This window comes from Chiloscyllium plagiosum, unplaced genomic scaffold (assembly GCF_037043375.1).
Source record: "Chiloscyllium plagiosum isolate Xiang-an unplaced genomic scaffold, Cpla_swu_hap1 HiC_scaffold_1, whole genome shotgun sequence".
NCBI classification, from domain to species: Eukaryota; Metazoa; Chordata; class Chondrichthyes; order Orectolobiformes; family Hemiscylliidae; genus Chiloscyllium; species Chiloscyllium plagiosum.
In genome coordinates this window covers 95,774,630-95,795,975 of record NW_028270139.1, presented here as the reverse complement: position 1 = coordinate 95,795,975, position 21,346 = coordinate 95,774,630, and the positions used below count along the sequence as shown (strand labels likewise).

The following is a 21,346-nucleotide window of genomic DNA, read 5'->3' as shown; positions in this document are numbered from 1 at the left end:
AACTTGTAAATGGCATTAGTCTGGTATTTGGCGACGCAGTCATGGGTATACAGTAGGGGGATCCAGTGTTGAGTGTTAGTGAAGATGAAATATTGTCCTCAATCTTCACTGATTGTGGCCTAGGGGTCAGGAAACTGAGGATCCAGTTGCAGAGAGTGGGGCTTACTCTGAGATTACTAAGTTTAGTAATCAGTCTCAAGGGGATAATAGTGTTGAAATCTGAACTGTAGTCAATGAATAGGATTCTTACTTAGCTGTTCTTGGTGTCAAGATGTTCTCGGGGAGAGTGAAGGGCAAGTAATACGGCATCTGACGTGGATCTGTTGGTTCAATAAGCAAATTGGAGTGGGTCAAGAATAGTGGGGAGGCTGGAGTTGATTAATGCCATGACCAGCCTTTCAAAGCACTTCATGACCACTGAAGTTAGGGCCACTGGGCGGTAGTCATTGAGACATGCTTCATGAGCCTTCTTAGGCACAGAGATTATGTTGGCCCTCTTGAAACAGGCAGGGACAGTGGCCTGCTGCAGGGAGAGGTTGAAGATGTCCGACAAGACCTCTGCCAGTTGATCTGCGCATGCTCTGAGTGCACGGCCTGGTACTCCGTCTAGCCCTATTGCTTTCCTTGGATTCACATGAAGGAAAACTGATCTGACCTCTGATGCAGTGACTGTCGGGATAGGTTTGTCAGGATTTGTTAGAATAAATGTTACCTCTCCATCAAAGTTCTGCTCAAAGCGAGCATAGCATTGAGACGATCTGGAAGGAATATGTCATTGTCTGCTATTTTGCGCTGTCTCTTTTTAGAACCTGTGATGTCATTCAGTCCTTGCCATAATCGCCGGGTTTCTGTCTGGGTCTCGAGTTTGGATCGGTCTTGGTCCTTGGTTGTCTTAACCGGTCTGTGAAGAAATAGTATGTTGGTTTTCTATGCTCTCCACCAAAGGGACAAGTTTACTCTTACTCACATTATACTCCATCTGCAAAATTTTTGTTAATTCATTTAGCCATTTTTTTCCACTCTTTTGCAGACTCCTTATGTCCTTTATATATGGTACTTTCCTACCTATTTTTATGTCAACAACAAATTAAAAGGCCATAAATTCAGTTCCTTTAGCCAAGTCACTCACAGAGGAGGGAAATAATTGAGGAAATAATTGCATATTTCCTCTGTGATTCCTGTTAGTAAACCAAACTTCTGACTATGCTAATATATTTCCCCCTACAGCATGGACTCTTCCTTTCTTTGTAGTAACCATGTGAAATATTTTATGGAAATCAAAATACACCACATCCAAAAGTTCCCCATTATCCACATTGCTTATTACTTCCTCAAATAACTGTAATAAGTGAGCCCAACATGCTTCCCTTCCAAACAATCTTCTTGATTTATTGAAATGTATGCTTGCTGATTATTATGAAATATCTCCTTAAAATGTCCTTAAAGCCTATCCATAATTTAAGAGGCAAAAGTCAAGTGTGTGATGGAATATTTGCCACTTGCTTGGATTGGTGCAGCTCCAACAACACTCAAGAAGCTTAACACCATCCAGGATACAGTAACCAGCCTGATTGGCATCACATCCACATCCAGTCACTCCACCGCCAAGGCTCAGTATCATCTATATAATACTCTACAAAAAATCACAAAGGCAGCTTAGACACACAACTATTTTCATCTGGAACTACAAGCCACTCACCTTGCTGCTTTGAAATGTGTATCACCATTCCTTCACTGTCGCTGAACCAAAATGCTGGAACTTCCTTCCTAACAGCATTGTAGATTTACCTACAATACATGGACCATGGTAGTACAAGAAGGCAGCTCACCCCCATCTTCTCGAGGGCTGTTAGGAATGGGCAATAAATTATTTTTATTTCAAAGATATACATTATTCATTATCATAGAGGTCTGTAGCATGGAAACTTGCCTATGCTACCCAGTTTTTACAATTTTAAGCAAGTTCTGTTTGCCTGCATTTTGGTCCATATCTCTCCATACCTGTCCCATCCATGCATTTGTCTTATGCATCTTAAATGATGAAATTGCACTCGCCTCCACCAGTACCTCTGGCAATCCGCTCCAGACACTCACCACCCTCTGTGTGATAAAATTGCCTCCAATTGGCTAGCTCTCCCTGGATCCTGTGAGATTTAATCTTACTCAATAACCTACTACGTGGTACCTTGTCAAAGACCTTGCTAAAATCTATGCAGACAACTTCTACCCTCATCTACTTTTTTAGTCACCCCTTTAAAAACACTCCATCAAATTCATAAACGATCTAAAAGTAAATACAACAAGTAGAAAACAGTTCTGTACACATTGCAGAATGTTTACATTCCTTATGAGAGCACCCATCCGGTTGCATGAAAAAAATGCATCTAAATATGAAAGAAAACCATTTACATTCCCATTGATGTTGCAAGGGTATCTCAAAATGTAACAGACCTTCATTATATTTTGACAGAAAAGCCTCAGATAGTGGTCTTCCCCCACTGTGCCTTGGCTACAGCTGCCCCAAGCTTTTGTACATAGAATTGTCCAACTTTTGGAGAGATCCATGGCAACAAGGCTAGACCCATCCTTCGCATAAGACAAATGCATGTAATCCTGAACCTTGGAATGTGGTAATCAACAACACTCAGTCAAGGTCAACTGGAAGATCAACATGTTTCAGGCAGATCAAAGCTCATCTTTCACTGAGTTGGTGTTCCTACAGGTGCAGTCTGTTTGTGCGTCCTGAGAAATAGATATAGAGCACAGAGTCCTGTGTCATGGAGCTGCTCGGGATGAACCTCGACAAAAACCACTGCCTCTTTCTCCAGACCTCCTTTGCAAAGGCACATTCCAGCAGGAGGTATGTAACATTCTCTTCCCCAACGCAACTGCAGTGGTATACAAAGTCTGGGTGTGCATGAAGGATCTCACAGGCAGTGGCCCTTCTCACCACCAGCCAAGCAATGTCTTGGTGCTTGTTGGAAAGTTCTGGTGATGAGGCATTCTGCCAAATGATTTTGACAGTCTGCTCAGGGAACAACCTTACAGGATTTACCTTCTTCTTTTCCCTCAGTGTCTCGAGGATGCTACATGCTGATGGACTTATGGTCAAAGGTGTTTTCCTTTGCAAATTTCTCCATGATGGACAGGTGGTATAGAATTGTCCAACTTTTGGAGAGATCCATGGCAACAAGGCTAGACCCATCCTTCGCAACACCGGGGATAGGTAGAACCTCAGTACATAGTGACACTTGATGTTTGCAAACCCAGGATCTAAGCACAACTTGCTGCAGCCACGCACAAAGGTGGCCATTGGGATGAGGGTGACTTTGGGTAGTCTCTTCACCCCCTTATCCAGAGTTCTGTACATGGAGTCCCTGCAGACACAGTCCATCTTAGATCACCAGATGAAGTGGAAGATGGCTCAGTAATTGCAACAGTGCAGATTCACCCATGCAAAGAAACTGCCATCCTTACCTGGTCTGACCTGCATGTGACTCCAGACCCACAGCAATGTGGTTGACTCTTAATAGCCCTCTGGACAAATAGGGATGGGAGTAAATGCTGGCTGAGCCAGCAATACCATCATCCTGTGAATTAATAAAAAATGCATCCCATGTAATCTGCATGTGGGCTAAATCAACACATAGCTATAGCTATACCATTCTGATAAGCTCCAATTATTTGTTCCTGTATACTCCACCCTACAGCATGGTTACTGTTAAGGGGCCTGTACAGTAATCCCACAGATAACCTCTTCCATTGACTATTTCTTATCTCTACCTGAACTGATTCTACATCTTCATCTTTGGAATTGAGGTCATCGCTCCCTCTGTATTAATGTCATCCCTAATTAATGGAGCAATCCGTTCACTTTTGTTTTGTATCCCGCCTTTCGGAAATGTCATGCACCCATGAATGTTCCAGACCTCGCCTTTGTGTCAGCTTGCCGTGTCCCTGTAACGGTAATCGGATCAAACATACTTATTTCTATTTGTGCTGTCAATTCATCCGTTTTGTTACGAATGCTAAGCATAGCACAGAGCTTGAACTGTAAAGAAACAAAGAAACCATATGGACTAGTCCCAGACCACAGAACACCATTTCCTGAACAGCTGACGGAGATTTCCTCTGACAGCAAGCTGTATTCCAGTCTGTGCCAGCTCATGTGGGAAAGCTAAAGAGGCAACATTGAGAACCGCACCAGAGAGCTCCCCAGAGAGCTGGCAAAGAAAAAACTAATCATTTATATATAGCATATGATGCCAAATTACTACAAAGTAAAGGTTCACTGACCAGATTTATCCTTTACTTAAATACACATCAAAATTAATTTCATGTACAGGGCGTTCAAGACATGTGTCTTTAAAAAAAATTAGATAAATCCTGCATAAAGACACACATTCAAAACAACAAATGCAAATTATTCTAATAAGTTTAGAATCATAATGTGAAGGTAAGTAAATACCATTTGTCTAGCATTGCAAAAATTGATAAATAATTGTGACCTTTCTTCAAGGTTTGTTTTGATGGTAATTAAAGAGAGAAGATACAATACCATGTATCTAATTTTTCAGATTAATTTCTAGCCACTAAATATATATGTTTACAAATGGTGCCAGTTCGATTTTGTAAGAAATCTGATATGTTTGATGTAGCTGATATGTTGTTGCAGTTATACAGGGCCTTGGTGAGGCTGCACCTAGAATATTGTGTGCAGTTTTGGTCTCCTTTTCTGAGGATGGATGCTCTTGCCCACGAGGGAATGCAGTGAAGAGTTACCGGGCTGATTTCAGGGATGGCAGGACTGACGTAAGAGGAAAGATTGACTAGATTAGGTTTGTTTTTGCTGAAGTTCAGACCAATGAGGGGGATCTCATAGAGACTAATAAAATTCTAACAGGACTAGACAGGGTAGATGCAGGGAGGATGTTCCCGATGATGGGTGTGTCCAGAATCAGGGGTCACAATCTGAGGATTTGGGGTGGACCATTAGGCAGAGATGAGGAGATATTTCTTCATCCAAAGAGTGGTGAGCTTGTGGAATTCATTGCCACAGGAAGTAGTTGATGCCAAACCATTGAATGATACAGCACTTGGGGCAATGAGATTAAAGATTAGGGGGGTGAAAGCAGGGTTAGGCTATTGAGTTGGACGATCAGCCATCAGGCACAAAGAGCCAATTGGCCTCCTTCGGCCCCTATTTTTTATGTTTCTATATTTCTCTGACAAATCAAATAGCTTCATTGATCCATAATTGGTAAAAGCCTTAGATGAACCAAGTAAAATATTAATAAATCATGCATTAGGTGAAAGTTGCATGTAATCATTTGGAATCACCACCTTCACATAATAAAATTGGTTTCACAATTCTGCACAGCTTAAATTTTGGTTTTCCTAATTATGCATTTTGCAGCTGCCCATATTGTGCAGTGGTGAATACACAGTGGTAAAACAGGATGTACCAAATGGTTATTTATGGACTGCACCTTAAATTGGTTTTTTCTCAAGAAGCATGCAGCATTGATGCAGCAGAGCCAAACTTCTCCATGGAAAACTAACATTCCTGTCAATATTCCATTTTAAACTCTTAGCTATCAAGGAAAATCTTTGAGATTTGCTTTAACCTTAATCTTCTAGTCCTCAAGACATGATATAATTATAGTTTAGAGCCCTCTTGTGGTACAGTGGTAGCATCCCTACCCTGGACCAAGAGACTTAGATTCAAGTCCCATCTGCTCCAGAGGTATGTCATAACATCTCTGAACAGGTTCATGAGGAAAATAGGTACAACTATAGTTTACAGATGAATGATCTGAAAACTGAAGTGAAATACGATTGCATATCATCTTATTGACATTTAGAACAACTTTGATGCAGATATTTAATTGCGCAAAGAAAACCATTAATGGTGAAGCAGAAAACCTCTTATAGGTGAAATGTACAAATTTCTGGAAAATCTAAAAAGAATAAATATTCTTTACACCTTAGCAATGCTGTAAAAGGTACTTCAGTTCAGCTCAAGGCTTTACTGTGGCTGAACCTGGAAACTAGGATGTGAAGTGCAAAAATGAAGAGTTGATAAAAGTGTAGCATGACTGAAAGCAACAAATCTTCATCACTCCAAACCCTATTTGGTGATTGTTAAAGTTGTTCAGGCATGTGACCCTGTTTAGCAATGCACAGCATCCCCCTTACAGGGTTTGCCTTATTCCTGGAGGGTACAGAGGCTGCAGCTGATCAGTGTATCATATCTTGAAGTGTTGGCTATAAGTAAAAGGCTTGCCAACAAGCTAAAGCCCATGGAATGGGGGCAATGACAACATGGTTACATAGTTAGCTAAATAACAAGAAACACATTAGTGGTGAATGGTTGCTATTTGGACTAGAGGTAGTTGGGGAGGTCATAGTTTTGTGGTATTATCGTATGAAAGATGATAAGAGTTTGAATTGAATTTAAAAAAAGAATCTAGGATTAAGAGTCTAATGATGACCATGAAACCATTCTTGATTGTCATGAAAAAAAAATGTGGTTCACAAAGTCCTTTAAGGAAGGAGATCTGCCATCCTTACCTGGTCTAGCATAGGCGAGACTCCAGACTCACAGCAATGTGGTTGACTCTTAACTGCCATCTGGCAATCAGGGTTGGGCAATAAATGCTGGCCTAGCCAGTGACGCCATCATCTTGTGAGTGAATAAAAGAGAGGTGGGACATACATAGTAGGGCTCTGCAGGGGATAGAAAAAAGACCACTGCTTTTCTTGATAAATGTTAATAGCCTGATCTGGGTATTGCAGGCGACACAGAATATAAATTACTGTGAACTGAGAGGAGGATGATGAAGATTAGCATCAAGAGGACAAAGACAGTGATGGAAAGGGTCAATAGATACATGTGACAAAATTTGAATTGACACATCTTGAAAGGAAGAATGAGGTAAGACAAAATAAAGTATATTTCTAAAGGAGGGGGGCAGGAGCGGAGAAACGGAGGAGCAGCTAGGGTATACATACACACATCACTGAAGGTATCAGTTCTAATGAAGGGTCACTGGATCTGAAATGTTGACTTTGCTTTCTTTCTTCAGATGTTGCCAGACCTGCTGAGTTTCTCTGGCAATTTCTGTTTTAATTATTGAAAGCGACAGGATGGTTGAGAATGTGGTTTCAAGGTATGAGAAATTCAGATTTTGGACTTCAGTTGCATGAACAGCTTGGAAAATGATAAGATTTGATAGAGGTGTTCAAAATCAAGAGCAGATAGTGTGAAACTGTTCCGCTGACAGGAGGGTTAAGAGCAAATGAACAGCAATTTAAGGTGGTTTGCAAAAGAACCAAATTTCTTGATTACTGACTGGTTAGGATCTCAAATGCAGTGACCAAGGTGAAAACAGATTCAGTCAAAAGGGAATTGGATAATTACCAGAGGAGAAGAGAAAGTGTAGGGATAAAAAGGATCAGGCAGTGTAGCGTGGGACTAACTTAGTTGCTATTGCAGTGAGCCAGCATATAAAGTAACCAGCTCTATAGATGAAAACAGTAACATTCTGAAAGAACTCTTATATGTAACTCTGTTGAATTTAAAATTGGTACTGCAGTTAAATACAGCATCACAATAAAATGAAATTTGGAATGCAGAAAGTTTAAGAACGTTTTCAAACAGAGTTTGTCCTCTTCGAGATTAGTTTCCCAAGACAGTCCTGTGCTAGCCATGGGATAGCAAACTGATGTTAGGATCTTCCAAACCTCCGTTGTCTACCACTAGCAAGGTCAAGGGCATCAGAGATAATTATTGGAGCACTATCAATATTCAGACTGTAACAATTGACACATTCTAACAGTGTTGTGGAATTGACAAAATAAAAATTGCTTCATCAGTGTTACTACATCCTGAGGGCAAATTATATAAAGCCCTGTTACCAGTACAAGAAATTTAGCCAGGAATAAAATTGAAAAAAAAAAATCGATTTTCTTTAGTGATGAGAAATTAAGGTTATTCATTACCCAGTATATTATGTAAAAACATTTTGGGACTCTTTAACATTGTCACATGGCTGCAGTACTCTAATATAACACTCAAAATAGTAAGATGTTTTGAAAGAACATCAACAAATAATATGCAAAACTTGAGTTATATAATGAAATTTGCAAAGAGGCAGATTTTAAGGAAAGTCTTTAGGAGGAAAAGCAAAGCTATAGAAATGGAAAGGTTTTGGGAGGGTTTCCATAATTTAGGTTTAGCCTAATGATGGAGTGTTCATCAAAAAGATACTCATGAGACCAGAATTTGATTATTAGAAAGGTTTCAAGTTATTTCTCAGAATATTGCACAGAAAGTAATGCAGAGTTTTCAGGACGAGACAAGTACATGTCGACATTTTTTATTAGCTTAGAATCATACACGATGGCATACCATTGAGTAATATCCTTTGGAGCTTAGTGAGTCACTGGAAACTTGGCATCATTTTCTTCAGTGCATATTAAAACTTAAGTTCATTCAATTTCTATTGTGTCATAATGGAAAGTCCATTCCTAATTTGTGAAGAGTAGAACAGGTGTAAAAATATTGCATATGGTATAGAAATATTTTTCCCAAAACATTTATTCACAGTCACTGTAGAAGAACAGCACAGATAAGGACATCAGACATTTAGGTACAGTGCTATGATTAATAAAATCAATTGCAATCCAATATTTTGACTTTTTAACATATATATTCATGCGAAAAATCACTTTTTAAATAACATTCCTAACTTGAAACAAGTTGAGTAAAAAACTTTCAGTCTTTGCTAATTGTAGCAACAAGACATTTGAAAAGACAACCTTAAACATTATACCTAGATTCTCCATAAAAATATTGAAGAATTACTGTATCATTGATAAAGTAACAAACCCCTTCTAAGTACACCAAAAGTAAATTGCCCTCATTTTATTTATTTCTTACTGATATATATTAATCAGGTGTTGGAAAATACTACTTGTATTCCTCTCACTTCAAAGTGAAATAATTTGTGTTGGTGCAGAAGTGGATATTACTTGTGGTTCATGCAGATTATTGAATCAAATAATGGAGAGATTTGCACTACAAATGACCTGAACTGTACTTGGATTTTGAAATACTTGATGTTGCCACATAGTGATGAAAAGTAGAGAAGATATCCCAATTCCACTGCTGTTCATACTTTATATTAATGAGCAAATTGCAAAAATCCACTCAACCCCATTAAACAAATTAGGACATAAAATTCTTGAAGTGCTTATATCCCAAATTTGCTATTTACTACAAATACAACAAGGCAAAATTTTAAACGAAATGTCACATTTCACTGACTGATTCTTCTAAATCTTCAAAATCATGTTAATTTAATATTACAAATATACCTCTTTGAATTTTTACCCAATTACTTAAGAGTCTTAAAGAATTACTAAGTATAACTAAATTAAGTAAATCTAGATTTTGTAAAAAAGGGAGTGAGCATACTTCCTTTGACAACAGATCTGCCACTAAATGATAGAATGTGGGTGCTTGACAGTTGTGGAGTGAGGAGGACAAGGATGTCGAAGTCTCACACCTAATTTCCGACTGAACTTTAACCCACGTTTGCTGTACGGGTAAGGTGGGGCACAACCTACACAGCAATGCCATTGTAAGTTAGTACTGAACTTAAAAATGTGTTGCTGGAAAAGCGCAGCAGGCCAACACATTTTCCAGCAACACATTTTTAAGCTCTGATCTCCAGCATCTGCAGTCCTCACTTTCTCCTAAGTTAGTACTGAATACAAACAGTTCCCATTTTTAGCTGCTCCAAAGGGTTTAACACACAACGCGAGAGCCACAGATCTAAGCAGTAGATTTAAACAATCTTGGGGGACAGATAAGTTCCATCTTAGGTTTTTGTTTCAAATTCATGCTCTTTTGAACATGCCATAAAAAACCAAAGCTGCCAAGAGATAAGAAAATATCTAGCTGTACTATCTTGGTTTACTGGTGATCTGTCATAGGTTTGAAAAATACCAGTTTGGTTGTGTTGTTTCCATGGATGTTTTGTGATAAGGCCATTATGAACGATTGGCTGAGTTTCAAAGCCACAATTATTTCAATAGGGCCTTTTGAGTTCACAGTTTGATGGACAGCTTAAAGAAGCCATTAAAGGATTAACAGTCTTTGATCTAGGATCTGCACTGAAGGTTATTTTTACAAGAGATTTTTCACTTGAGGAGATTTAAAAGCTTTGATAGAGTTCCATGAGTGGGAGTTTTTAAAAAAAAAAAATTGAGTGTGCATAAATGAGAGTTTTATTTTTACCTCCACATGGCTCATGTGCTCTGCTCATAATGGATACAGGTAAGTGGCAATGGTAGGGCAGGGTTTGAAGGGTCTTTGAGGGCTTCAGGGACGAGGACAAAAGGGCCTAACAGCTTCTGAAATAACTGAAATGATATCCCACAGAACTAAGATGGGTCTTCTAACCAATCTGTCTCAGCACTCGCGTGTCCCCTATGGTTGCTTTGGATTTACTTCTAGGGTTGGAGGTCCTCAACATGATCATTCCTCCTTCTTCTTGGAGTGTAAATTGGTTCTTACAGGTCTCTGTAAAGTGAAGCAGATCTGCCAAGTTGGGAACTTCCCCACTTGAGTTACCTATACTCTGAAGCAAAAATCTGGCTTTGAGGTGAGGAATATCTGATTTCAAAGTACGATGGCAAACTGTTAAAATAATGATTTTAATTATCATATCGACCACTTGTTTTCTGAAAAAAAATTCAAAATTCATTTTAGCAGTGCAACTTGTAAAGATGATGTGTGATCACTTTTCATGTTCTGGACATTTATTTTAAAAAATAAGACTGAATGTGATTCTGTCAGCAATTTCTCTCTCTTATTTCTTTGTAACACAGCAATGTTCATGGGTAAATGTAAATCTCTTGCTTTATTAAACCCAATATTGGTTGTTCCTCAAAGTTGGATGGGTCGTACGACAATGCTGCACCATTTCTGCATCAATCTGGGAACAGTTATAAAGTAGAGTTGAGGTGTCTTTTGAACTGGAGGCTGTGGTAACCATTCGATTCTGTCTTTCTATCAGTGAAGGGCCAGAAAGGCCACCTGTATTAAGATGGGAGACTGTGACAGCTGGAACTGTTGGGCTTCTCTCTACTGGGTGAAAGTTTGGACTGTACGCTCCACCATTATTGGGACAATTACTAATGAGAGGCTTGTGACTTGGCTTCTTCTTCTGTTTTATCAAAAATACAACAATTGTGAAGATGACGAGCAAAAGAGCTAAAACTGCTAATGGCAAAATTATCTGAAGAGAGCTGTGATCCTGAATGTTTTGAGCAACAGGCTTGTCATTGACTTGTTCTAATGCAGTCTGTTGTATGAAGCTTGCCAGTGTCACATCTGGGGCAAAGGCAGACATGTTACTTTTGCGATTTCCCCAACGAGATCGGTTTCGCCAATGTGGCACAGGTTTAGTAGGAGAAAACGTGGGTGTCTCTGTTCGAGGGCTCGGTGATAACTGTGCTGATGTAGAGGCTAAATCTGACATATGTGAATTAAATAGTGAATTTTCAATTAATGTGATGTCAAGTACTTCAGAACCATTAACTGGAGTAATACTGTAGAGAAAGGTGCCTTCAGCTGGTTGCACGTTATTTGCTGTCAAAAGAAAATCAAAAGAGTCATTCAATAAGTCCAATCCAGTCATATTGGCTTCAACCTCAAGGAACAAAAGACCTAATTCAATGTCTCTCTGAGTAAATATTTTTTCAGCTTCTCTTCGAATTCTCAATGTATGGCTTAGTCTCACAAGTCTGCCATAGGATGGTAATCGCTTTACTTCAAACTCGGGAATACTTGCAGTCTGGTTGGCCAACATACTGGCATCCAACATGTTTGTCCCAAGCTGACAGGTGGTTCCAGTGGGAATCTTAAAGTTTTTTGCCATTTTCAGCAAAGGCTTTACTGTAATGTTAACTACCTGCTCAGACACATTGCTTTCAGAAGTCAGTACTGTGAACTCAAAGCTATCGTGTGACGCAGAAAGATTAGTCATATGATAACTCAAAAGTCCTCTCATAATGTCTTCCTGCTTAAACAAACTCACATTTTTGTTTCCAATCATTATATGTCCAAATTGTGGAGGTGCAGTAATTTCATAACTTATCATTGCAACTTTTCCGTTCGTTTCTGCTGCCAAGTGTTCATTGGTGATGGTAAAAATACTTTGTCCCTGTTCAATTTCTAGTTGAGTGTTGTTTATAAGTGTGATCATAATAGGTATAACCTCCAAATTAAATAACTTGTATAATGGCCGGTGTTTACCATCAGTTACACTAAAATAAAAAACACCAGATGATGAGCTTCCATCTTGAACAAACCAAATTTTACCATCATTGATATCAGCCTGTGTAAAATACTTGACAGACAAATTCAAGTTCTCTGCTGTTGCTAGATAGCCATTATTGGGTCCACTGATAATACTGTATTTGATTTCTTCTGGTAGATTATCTAAATCTTCAACGTTTATATGGTCTGAATTCAGTGCAGTATTGTAACCCTGCAATATCTTCAAACTGGGGGCTTTAGTTTTCAGTTCTGGAGGATGATCATTAACAGGAGTAATGGTAATATTGAACATCTCTTGTATTACTTCACTGTCATTCAAGGGCATTGATGCAGCTTTGCTTTTTGGATTTAGCCATGCAGCAAAGGTAAAATTATCTTTCAGACTTTCTGAGTCGTCATGCAAGTATGTTATTCCATATTTATTAAGAATAAACTGAGAAAAATAGGGTTTCTGCTTAGTGATGTTACGCTCACCAACTACAATCACACCATGGTTAGGCAAAGCTGTTACTTGATACCACACTTCATAAAATGAGCGTTCGGACTCTAGAAGTTTGACCAGTAGGTTTGAAGCATCCAGCTTAAATTTGTCAATCAGTACTCTTTCACCTTCTGTAACAGCAGCACCTATTAAGGAAAACAAAAACTGCCTTAAGTAAAATAAACTACGTTGAGTTATAATTTGCATTTATATAGCACCTTGGACATCATTTGGATATCCCAGAATGGTTCATCCATTGATATTACTTTTTAAGGAGAGTCACTGCTTTGCAGCTAAATTTAATACATAAATTGCACAGAGAAAGATTCCATAAAAAGCAACAGATAAATGATGAGTTTTAGTGGTGTTAACCGAAAACAGAAATGTTGATCAGCTCACTGGAAAAAAAGCTTTTCATTGAATAGTACCATGAAATCTTCTCCATATAATTGAGACAGAAAATGGTGCCTTCATCTCTCATCTGAAAGATGATAATGCAACAATTCCTGAGTTATGACTACAGATATCAGCCTGTTGGAAAGACCTAGAATGAAGTTTGAACCACAGTCTATTGGCTTAGATGTGCATATTAACACTGAATTGAGCTAATAATGTACCTACATTGAGTCAAACTCATTTCCATGATGATTAAAATTTAAAATATTGCTTAAAGCTCATCATGGAGTCAGGTGTTTCACCAAAGAGCAGAAGCACACTCAGACAACATATTTATTTGGTGCTGTATCCAAAATAAAAACAAACAGTTGAACCCTGCAACATAGCAGTAGCATTAACAGTTCAACTCCTGGTTTAACGCAAAGGCAAAGGGCTTAGTTTCCCACTAAGGAAAGGAATTAACCAGGTGTCGGCTGTCTCCTGATGCCATGTCATTTTTCTGACACAGCCAGGATGCGCTGTTACTTTCAAAGCAAGGATGGAGAAGGGCAACCCACATATCTCCAGCTAATTGCATATTACTAACCATACTATTCACTACTTCTTCACAAGCTTGTAAATGGACTGCAGAGGACCTGTAAACAATTTCCCAATCAAACATCAAGAGAAGCGAACACAACAGTGCAGAGCTGACTGGTAATAATGCAGGAAGCAATTAAATTATGTTTCTGCTGTCAAGATTATTTTGGTAAAGAAGGCATTATTCACTCAGAGCAGGAATGATACCTTTTTCATTGACTATTTGATCGATAATCTGTGCCTTAAGACTGCTACCTTCTGATTTCCTGTCTCACTTCCATTCTGTTGCACAATGGAAAGCCCAGTAATGGCTGCTGTCTGCCTTTGAACATTGCAGTGAGCAGACAGATCCAATCTCCCGTGATAGCACAAATAGGATTCCATCTTACCTTGTCTCAGTTAGGAGATCTACATTTAAAATACTGCTGAGTCGGCAGGTTTGCAACCCCAGGCTGATAGTCAAGCTGTAGGTGGCTTGAGAGAGTGAAGTGGGAGGCAGGCGCCGTACATGGATCAGAGGAAATACTGTTTTAGAAAACTGTGCCAAATACATTCAAGAAATTCAATGTGTTTGGGAATTTGAACAGTTCTATTTTCTCATTTGATGTAGAAATTAAAATCTTCAATTACAACTGCTATGATTTTGCAACAAGCTTCTCTGATTGGCATATTTATGCATCCTGCTTCTTCATTACTGCTTTCTGTAGGGATATTAATGGCCTCTACCAAAGCCCTTCACTTTTTCTAATCCGTCTTCTGTGATCTGCTAAATGTTGAGGTAAACTTTGATGCAAACCTATGCTAGGAATCTGGATTCAGATCAAAGGTTGAGAAAGCAAGGCTCTGCTGGATTTAAAATAACATACTGTCTGAACAAATAATAAAGCTGGAAATGTGTTGCTGGAAAAGCGCAGCAGGTCAGGCAGCATCCAGGGAACAGGAGAATCGATGTTTCGGGCATAAGCCCTTCTTCAGGAAGGGCTTATGCCCGAAACGTCGATTCTCCTGTTCCCTGGATGCTGCCTGACCTGCTGCGCTTTTCCAGCAACACATTTCCAGCTCTGATCTCCAGCATCTGCAGACCTCACTTTCTCCTTTCTGAACAAATAATAAAACCAATTAAATGAGAAAAGCCAATGATGAGAGACAGCATCAATCAGATTGTGAATTGTATTCCTTGCTCCTGGCTAAAATGGTAAAACATCTATAAGATAAACATAAAATGCTGAATCTACACAGCAATTTAGTAGGTATCAGTAAAGAGAAAAAAAAACTCATTAACCTTTTATGCTTAATTAGAATCAAAAACTAAATGGTAGTTTTGTAGTAATTGATAAAAGAAAAAGGCAGATATGACGAGGTGATAGAGAAAGAATCATCGATGGAAAGTTATTTAGTTGAATGATTTGTGAATTGGTTCAACAGAAGAGCATTAGATAACATTAAAACAAAATCAGTGAGACAAAAAGGAACTCGTTTCCATTGTGCCATTCTGAGACATTTTCCATCATTTATATTTATAGAACAGCCTAGAAGGGCGTAAGGTTATTTATGCAAATTTGTGCAAAAAAACCCTAAATTCCAGGTAAGAGCATGCACTTCAGTTTGCAAAAACAGCACAATAACCAATGATGGGAAAAATACAGTTGGGGCCCAAAAGCTTTCATTTTTGGTGGGCTGGAAACTTGTTTGGATACAGCAAGGAAAATTTTGTCTTGAAGAAACAATGATTGATGCCTATGTAGAGGCTGGACAATCAAGCATAAGCACAATACTCTAAAATGCTGATGTGATGAAGCAGTGCATAAAATACACTCATAGTTTATCAAATATTTAGTTGCCCCTCTGTCTAAATAGCTCATTATTATTGCAATTGGTGTGGAATTGGCACAAAGGTAGAAATAACAAATCCCAGCTTCAGTCCACTTACGGTAAAAGTCTTGTTTATATGTGAGAAAATTCAGGATCAAATTTTAAGAAATGCAAGGAGATCGAAATGATTATGTTGGGCAGGCTCCAGAATTTTCATACACTCAAGATATACTTTGAATATTTCACCTGTATTTGCAAGTAGACAACTGGAATGTCCAGTGTTGATGTACGAGATGGTGACATGAAACTCTTGCGGTTCCAATGAGGCTGGCGGGGAAAACACTATAAAGGTAAACGAATCTTCAGCAGTCCAGCCCATGGCATCAGCATGTGTATGTTCATATGCAATCAAGCCTTCATTCACCTGTAGAAAACAATGATATATGCAGCAGACAGGTTTAACTTAGATAACTGGCGTTAACATAAAATGTAATACCTATGATGTTTACAAGCAACTGTACTTACACATTAGTTGCCTATTTTTACTTTGCCATTATATTATTATCTGTCTTATTACCTAATTTTACCCATTAATCCCCAGCTAAGAATGAATCAGGATGAGATTAATGCCCAAGAAAAATATTGTTCCTAAAATCTCAAGAAGATTCATAAATCATATTAAACCTCTGACAAATTTACAGAAAATGATTAGGACTTTGAGAAAGCGTCATCTCCTTCTACTGGGTTGGATAACTGACTGAGTGAGTAACTGACCAACAAAATGTGACATCTTAAGACTTCAATAATTTGTAACACAGCATCATCTTGTCCATTCATAACTGTCCTTGAGATACATATTATCCTGAGTTAATTGCCTGTATTAGATTAAATTCATTTTGCTTATCAATTTAACTTTTCTTCCACATCAATTCTCTTTATCACCATTTGTTTGAACAGAAAATAAATTAGCTACTTGGATTCAAATCTTTGCAAGCTTTTGTTTTAAGGATATTTACATTTATCCATTTTGAATTAAAAAGCTTTTGCAATTGATTTGAGTTTTTTTTTCCTGTTTTCTTGATTTGCTTCATGTAGTAATTGTATCAGAAGCAGTAGATAGCAACATGGCTACACAGCGGTTCAAAACAATTAAACACTGGAAATAAAAATCCCACCCAAGAGGTTTATCTCCAACATGGAATGTTTCAAACAGAGGGTGTTGCGTGTATAGAATGAGCTGCCAGAGGAAGTGGTAGAGGTGGGTACAGTTAAAACATTCAAAAGGCACCTGGATGGGTACATGAATAGGAAGGGTTTAGAAGGAATAGGCTAAATGCTGGCAAATGGGACGAGATCAGTTTAGGATATGTGGTCGGCTTGGGCGAGTTGGACTCCAACATTCTAAAAATTCCTTAAATCCTTTTCATGTTGTTATTCAATGGTGCATAGTTGAAATGGTATCTAGTTATAGGATATAATCAGCCAGACAATATAACTTTATAGTAGAGAAGATTTTCATTTGGTGGTATCTAATAAGCACTTAAAGAACAAAGAAAATTTACAGCCCAGGAACAGGCCCTTCGGCCCTTCAAGCCTGAGCCAATCCAAATGTACTGTCCAAACCTGTTGGTCAATTCCTAAGCATTTGTAACCCTCTGCTCCCCACCTACTCATGCATCTGTCCAGACACATCTTAAATGAATCTACCTTGCCTGCCTCTACCAACTCTGCTGGCAATGCGTTCCAAACGCCCACCAGGTACAATTCATGACAAATCAACGTTAATCACTTGCTTCCTTTTTTCTCTTTAATATTGAGTTGCACTATCCAAATTGATGTGTGGCTGGGCCTGCAAACCTTGGGGGTGGTGAGGGATGTTAATGGTTGGTGGGGGAAACTGTCCTTTCATAAAACTGCCATCGTTACTTTTAGAGTTGTTGAAAGTTCACGTCAAACAGGGTTGACAGCATAAATATTTATGCTTTGAACACACCAGTTTTTTTTTTAAATCAGCAATGAAGATAAAAAATACCAATTTATACTTGGATTAATTATAATATTTTGGAACTCAGCATAACTTAAGTTGTTGCCAACAGTCCCTATCTATCAAGGTGAAGATCATGAATGTAATGAAGTTTAAATATTTAGGGATCATAATAATGTATTTCTTCTTGGGTTCCTGCTAAGTTATTCTTTAAAGTTTATGCTACTAAGTCTCCAGACAGGGCATAGACCAGTTTAATGTTGAGTTTTGCAAAGGATTGTGTCATTGCCTCCACATCTACCTGCTGCTATTCAAATGTAGGAACACAGGTTGATGACATGCAAAGGTCAATGGCCTTGTGCAGTGTGTCACCTGGTTGCTCCACCCAAACTGTCTCAGATAGTGCAGGAATAGGAAAATCTACTTTGGATTTATTATGTTGCATAACAAGATACAAATTTATCTGTCCTTGTTACGGCTACAACATAAATTTGATTTTGTGGGTTTCTGGTGCTCAGAAAAATAAATGCAAATGATGAAATGAGATATAAGTGGTCAAGTACATTTCCCACAACATATAAGTGGACTAAAACAAAACAAAGAACTGTGGATGCTGGAAATCAGAAACAAAAATTGCTGGAAAAGCTCAGAGGGTCTGGTAGCACCTGTGGAGAGAAATCAGAGTTCATGTTTTGGGTCCGGTGACACTTTTTCAGATATGTGAATAAATTTTGTTTTGCCTTGAGACTGGATATTTCATGCAAATTGCCCTGATGAGCATGAGACCAAAGGTTTCAATAAACTGAGTGATTTTTCAGAAATACTCCAGCTTTAGACTATCAAATGACTAAAACTTGCAAATGTAGAAAATAAGAAATGAGTGATGAACTTCAACAACACAGGCTGATGGGAAGACACATGGTGATCCATGCTGAGAAGCATGAGTATATATTTATTTAACTGGTGTCAAAAAATAATCAGAGACGACTGATTTTTTTACATACTCATTGGTTCAGTGTCAGAATTCTGAAGAGTTATGTCAAACTCAAACGTTAACACTGCTTCTCCCACCATAGATGCTACCAGAGTTACTGAGTTTCTTCAGCTGTTTCTGTGTTTGTCAATGTCCTGGTGACAAGGGTTCAAATCCCACCAAGGCAGATGGTGAATTTTGAATAAAAATCTATTAAAAAACTAACCTACTGGCACCACTGTCAACGTCATAAAAATCCCATCTGATTCACTAATGTCCTTTAGGGAAAGGAATCTATTATCCTTACCTGGTCTGGCTTATCTGTGATGACAGAGCCCTGGCAATGAGGCTGACTCGTAACTGTCCTTTGGGGCAGTAAATGCTAAATCAGTCAGTGCCCCTCATCTCTGAATGAATGAAAAAGGGGAAAGTGCTGGGATGATGTACGTGTCCAGAAAGGCTCAGCGTGATTGTTAATATGTGACGTATCATGAGAGTTCTTAGATGTTGGCACTTATTGGACGCCAATGCCCATGGAGGTGGAATGCAATGAGTTGGTTCTGACATTGAGATAGGCGTCACAGAGTCATACAGCATGGAAACAGATCCTTCAATCCAACTCGCCCACGCCGACCACATATCCTAAATTGATCTAGTCCCATTTTCCAGCATTTAGCCTATTCCTTCTAAACCCTTCCTATTCATGTACCCATCCAGGTGCCTTTTAAATGTTGTAACTGTACCGACCTCCACCACTTCCTCTGGCAGCTCATTCTATACACGCAACACCCTCTGTTTGAAACATTTGCCACTCAGGTCTCTATTAGATCTTTCCTCTCTCACCTTAAACCTATGCCCTCTAGTTTTGGACTCCTCTACCCTGGGAAAAAGACCCCTATTCAACCTATCCATGCCTCTCATGATTTTATAAATCTCAAAAGTCACCCCTCAGTCTCTGACACTCCTGGAAGAAAAGCCCCTGCCTATTCAGCCTCTCCCTGTAGCTCAAACCCTCTAAACTACAGAATGTCCTTGTAAATCTTTTCTGAACCTTTTCAAGATTAACAACATCTTTCCCATACCAGGGAGACCAAGATTGAACACAATATTCTCAAAGTATCATCAAAGTCCTGTACAGCCATGACATGATGTTCCAGCTCCTATATTCAGTGCACTGACCAATGAAAGCAAGCATGACAAATACCTTTTTCACTACTCTGTCTACCTGCGATTCTACTTTCAAGGAGCCATGCTCCTGCACCCCTCTGTCTCATTGTTCAGCAACACTCCCCAGGACTCTATCATTACTTGAGTAAGTTCTTCTCTGGGTTGCCTTACCAAAATGTAACATCTCACATGTATCTAAATTAAACTCCATCTGCCACTCCTCAGCCCATTGGCCCATCTGATCAAGGTCCAGTTGTACTCTGAGGTAACCTTCTTCACTGTCCACCACACCACCAGTTTTGGTGTAATCTGCAAATTTACTAACCGTACCTCCTAATATGGTTTCATCATTTAAATAAATGATAAAAAGCACCAGACAGCTCATGTGATTCTGCTCTATTTTCCTGGATAATGTACATTACTCAGGCCCCAGTAAGGCTCTGCCCTAATAGATTTTTCCCTAATTGCATTATCAGCAATTGTCTCCTTACAGCATTTATGAACGTGCCTGAATGTTTACAGTATTTAAGTGACTGTCTAATCAAATGTATAAAAATATCATTGGACCTTAGTAAATATGACTGTTTCGTAAATGACTTGGCTTTGCTCACAGTAGAGCACCTATGGACTTCAGTATACTCATACATTCTAAGGCCCAGGCATCGGGGAGGTGGTGGCCTAGTGGCATTATGGTTGGACCGTTAATCCACAGATCCAGGTAATGCTCTGGGTTCCCGTATTCGAATCCCACCCTGGCAGATGGTGGAATTTGAATTCAATAAAAATCTGGAATTAAGAGCTGAATACTGGCCACAAAACCATTGTTGCTTGTCTGGAATAACTGATCTAGTTCACTAATGCCCTTCAAGGGAGGAAACTGCCATCCTTGCCTGGTCTGGCCTATAGCAGGTGAATTGCGTTCACCAGTCATGCCTGAAATGTTGATTCTTCTGCTCCTCGGACGCTGCCTGACCTGCTTTGCCTTTCCAGCGCCACACGTTTCAACTCTGATCTTCAGCATCTACAGCCCTCACTGTCTCCTGGTCTGGCCTCCAGACCCACAACAATATAATCATCTCTTAACTGCTCTCTGGGCAATTAGGGATGGGCAACAAATGCTGGCCCAGCCAGCAACACCCTCATCTGTGAATGAATAAAAAAAAGCTGGAAAATTCAAACAAAGAAAATCAAATATTTGTTCATGACTGAAATATACAAGAGCTTCCTTTTCTAGCTTATGAAGAATTGATCAAATACAAAGAAATGAATTATTTCAGGTTGTTCAAATAAATTATTTATTGTGTCTGATCTGACTGAAACCTCTTTATTTCCATTGGACACACAGGTTCCCACTTGGTTAAGTTAGAACTTACTGGCTGAATATTTCATGAGCTCTTAATGTTGTCTATATGAATTATTTAAGATGTATTTATGGCATTTGAAACAAAGGCAATCATTCTTTACCCCATTATTCTGTCTATCCTTAGTTTCTGTTTCATTGCACTAAAAGTCATGATACTCTACATTAAAAAATCTTTGGCAATTATGTATCTGAATAGGGTATGTATCATGGATTTTAATCAGTATATTAAACAAAACAGC

The 21,346-nt window shown here is 38.8% G+C and overlaps 1 protein-coding gene and 1 long non-coding RNA gene across 2 annotated transcripts in view; one reads left to right on the top strand and one right to left on the bottom strand.

Annotated features, from left to right (window-relative positions):
* Window positions 1-21,346, top strand: part of LOC148152170 (uncharacterized) — a 96,223-nt gene that overhangs the window by 37,866 nt on the left and 37,011 nt on the right. The gene's annotated exons all lie outside the window — the stretch shown is intronic.
* The window catches only part of LOC122549171 (chondroitin sulfate proteoglycan 4), a 109,344-nt gene continuing 96,582 nt past the window's right edge, over window positions 8,585-21,346 (bottom strand). Inside the window, exons 9-10 of the mRNA XM_043688541.2 lie at window positions 15,867-16,044; window positions 8,585-12,979 (exon numbers count right to left, since the gene is read on the bottom strand). Of these exons, the coding sequence (XP_043544476.2) occupies window positions 10,935-12,979; window positions 15,867-16,044 (2,223 nt within the window). The 3' untranslated portion in view covers window positions 8,585-10,934. The remainder of the gene's footprint in view (window positions 12,980-15,866; window positions 16,045-21,346) is intronic.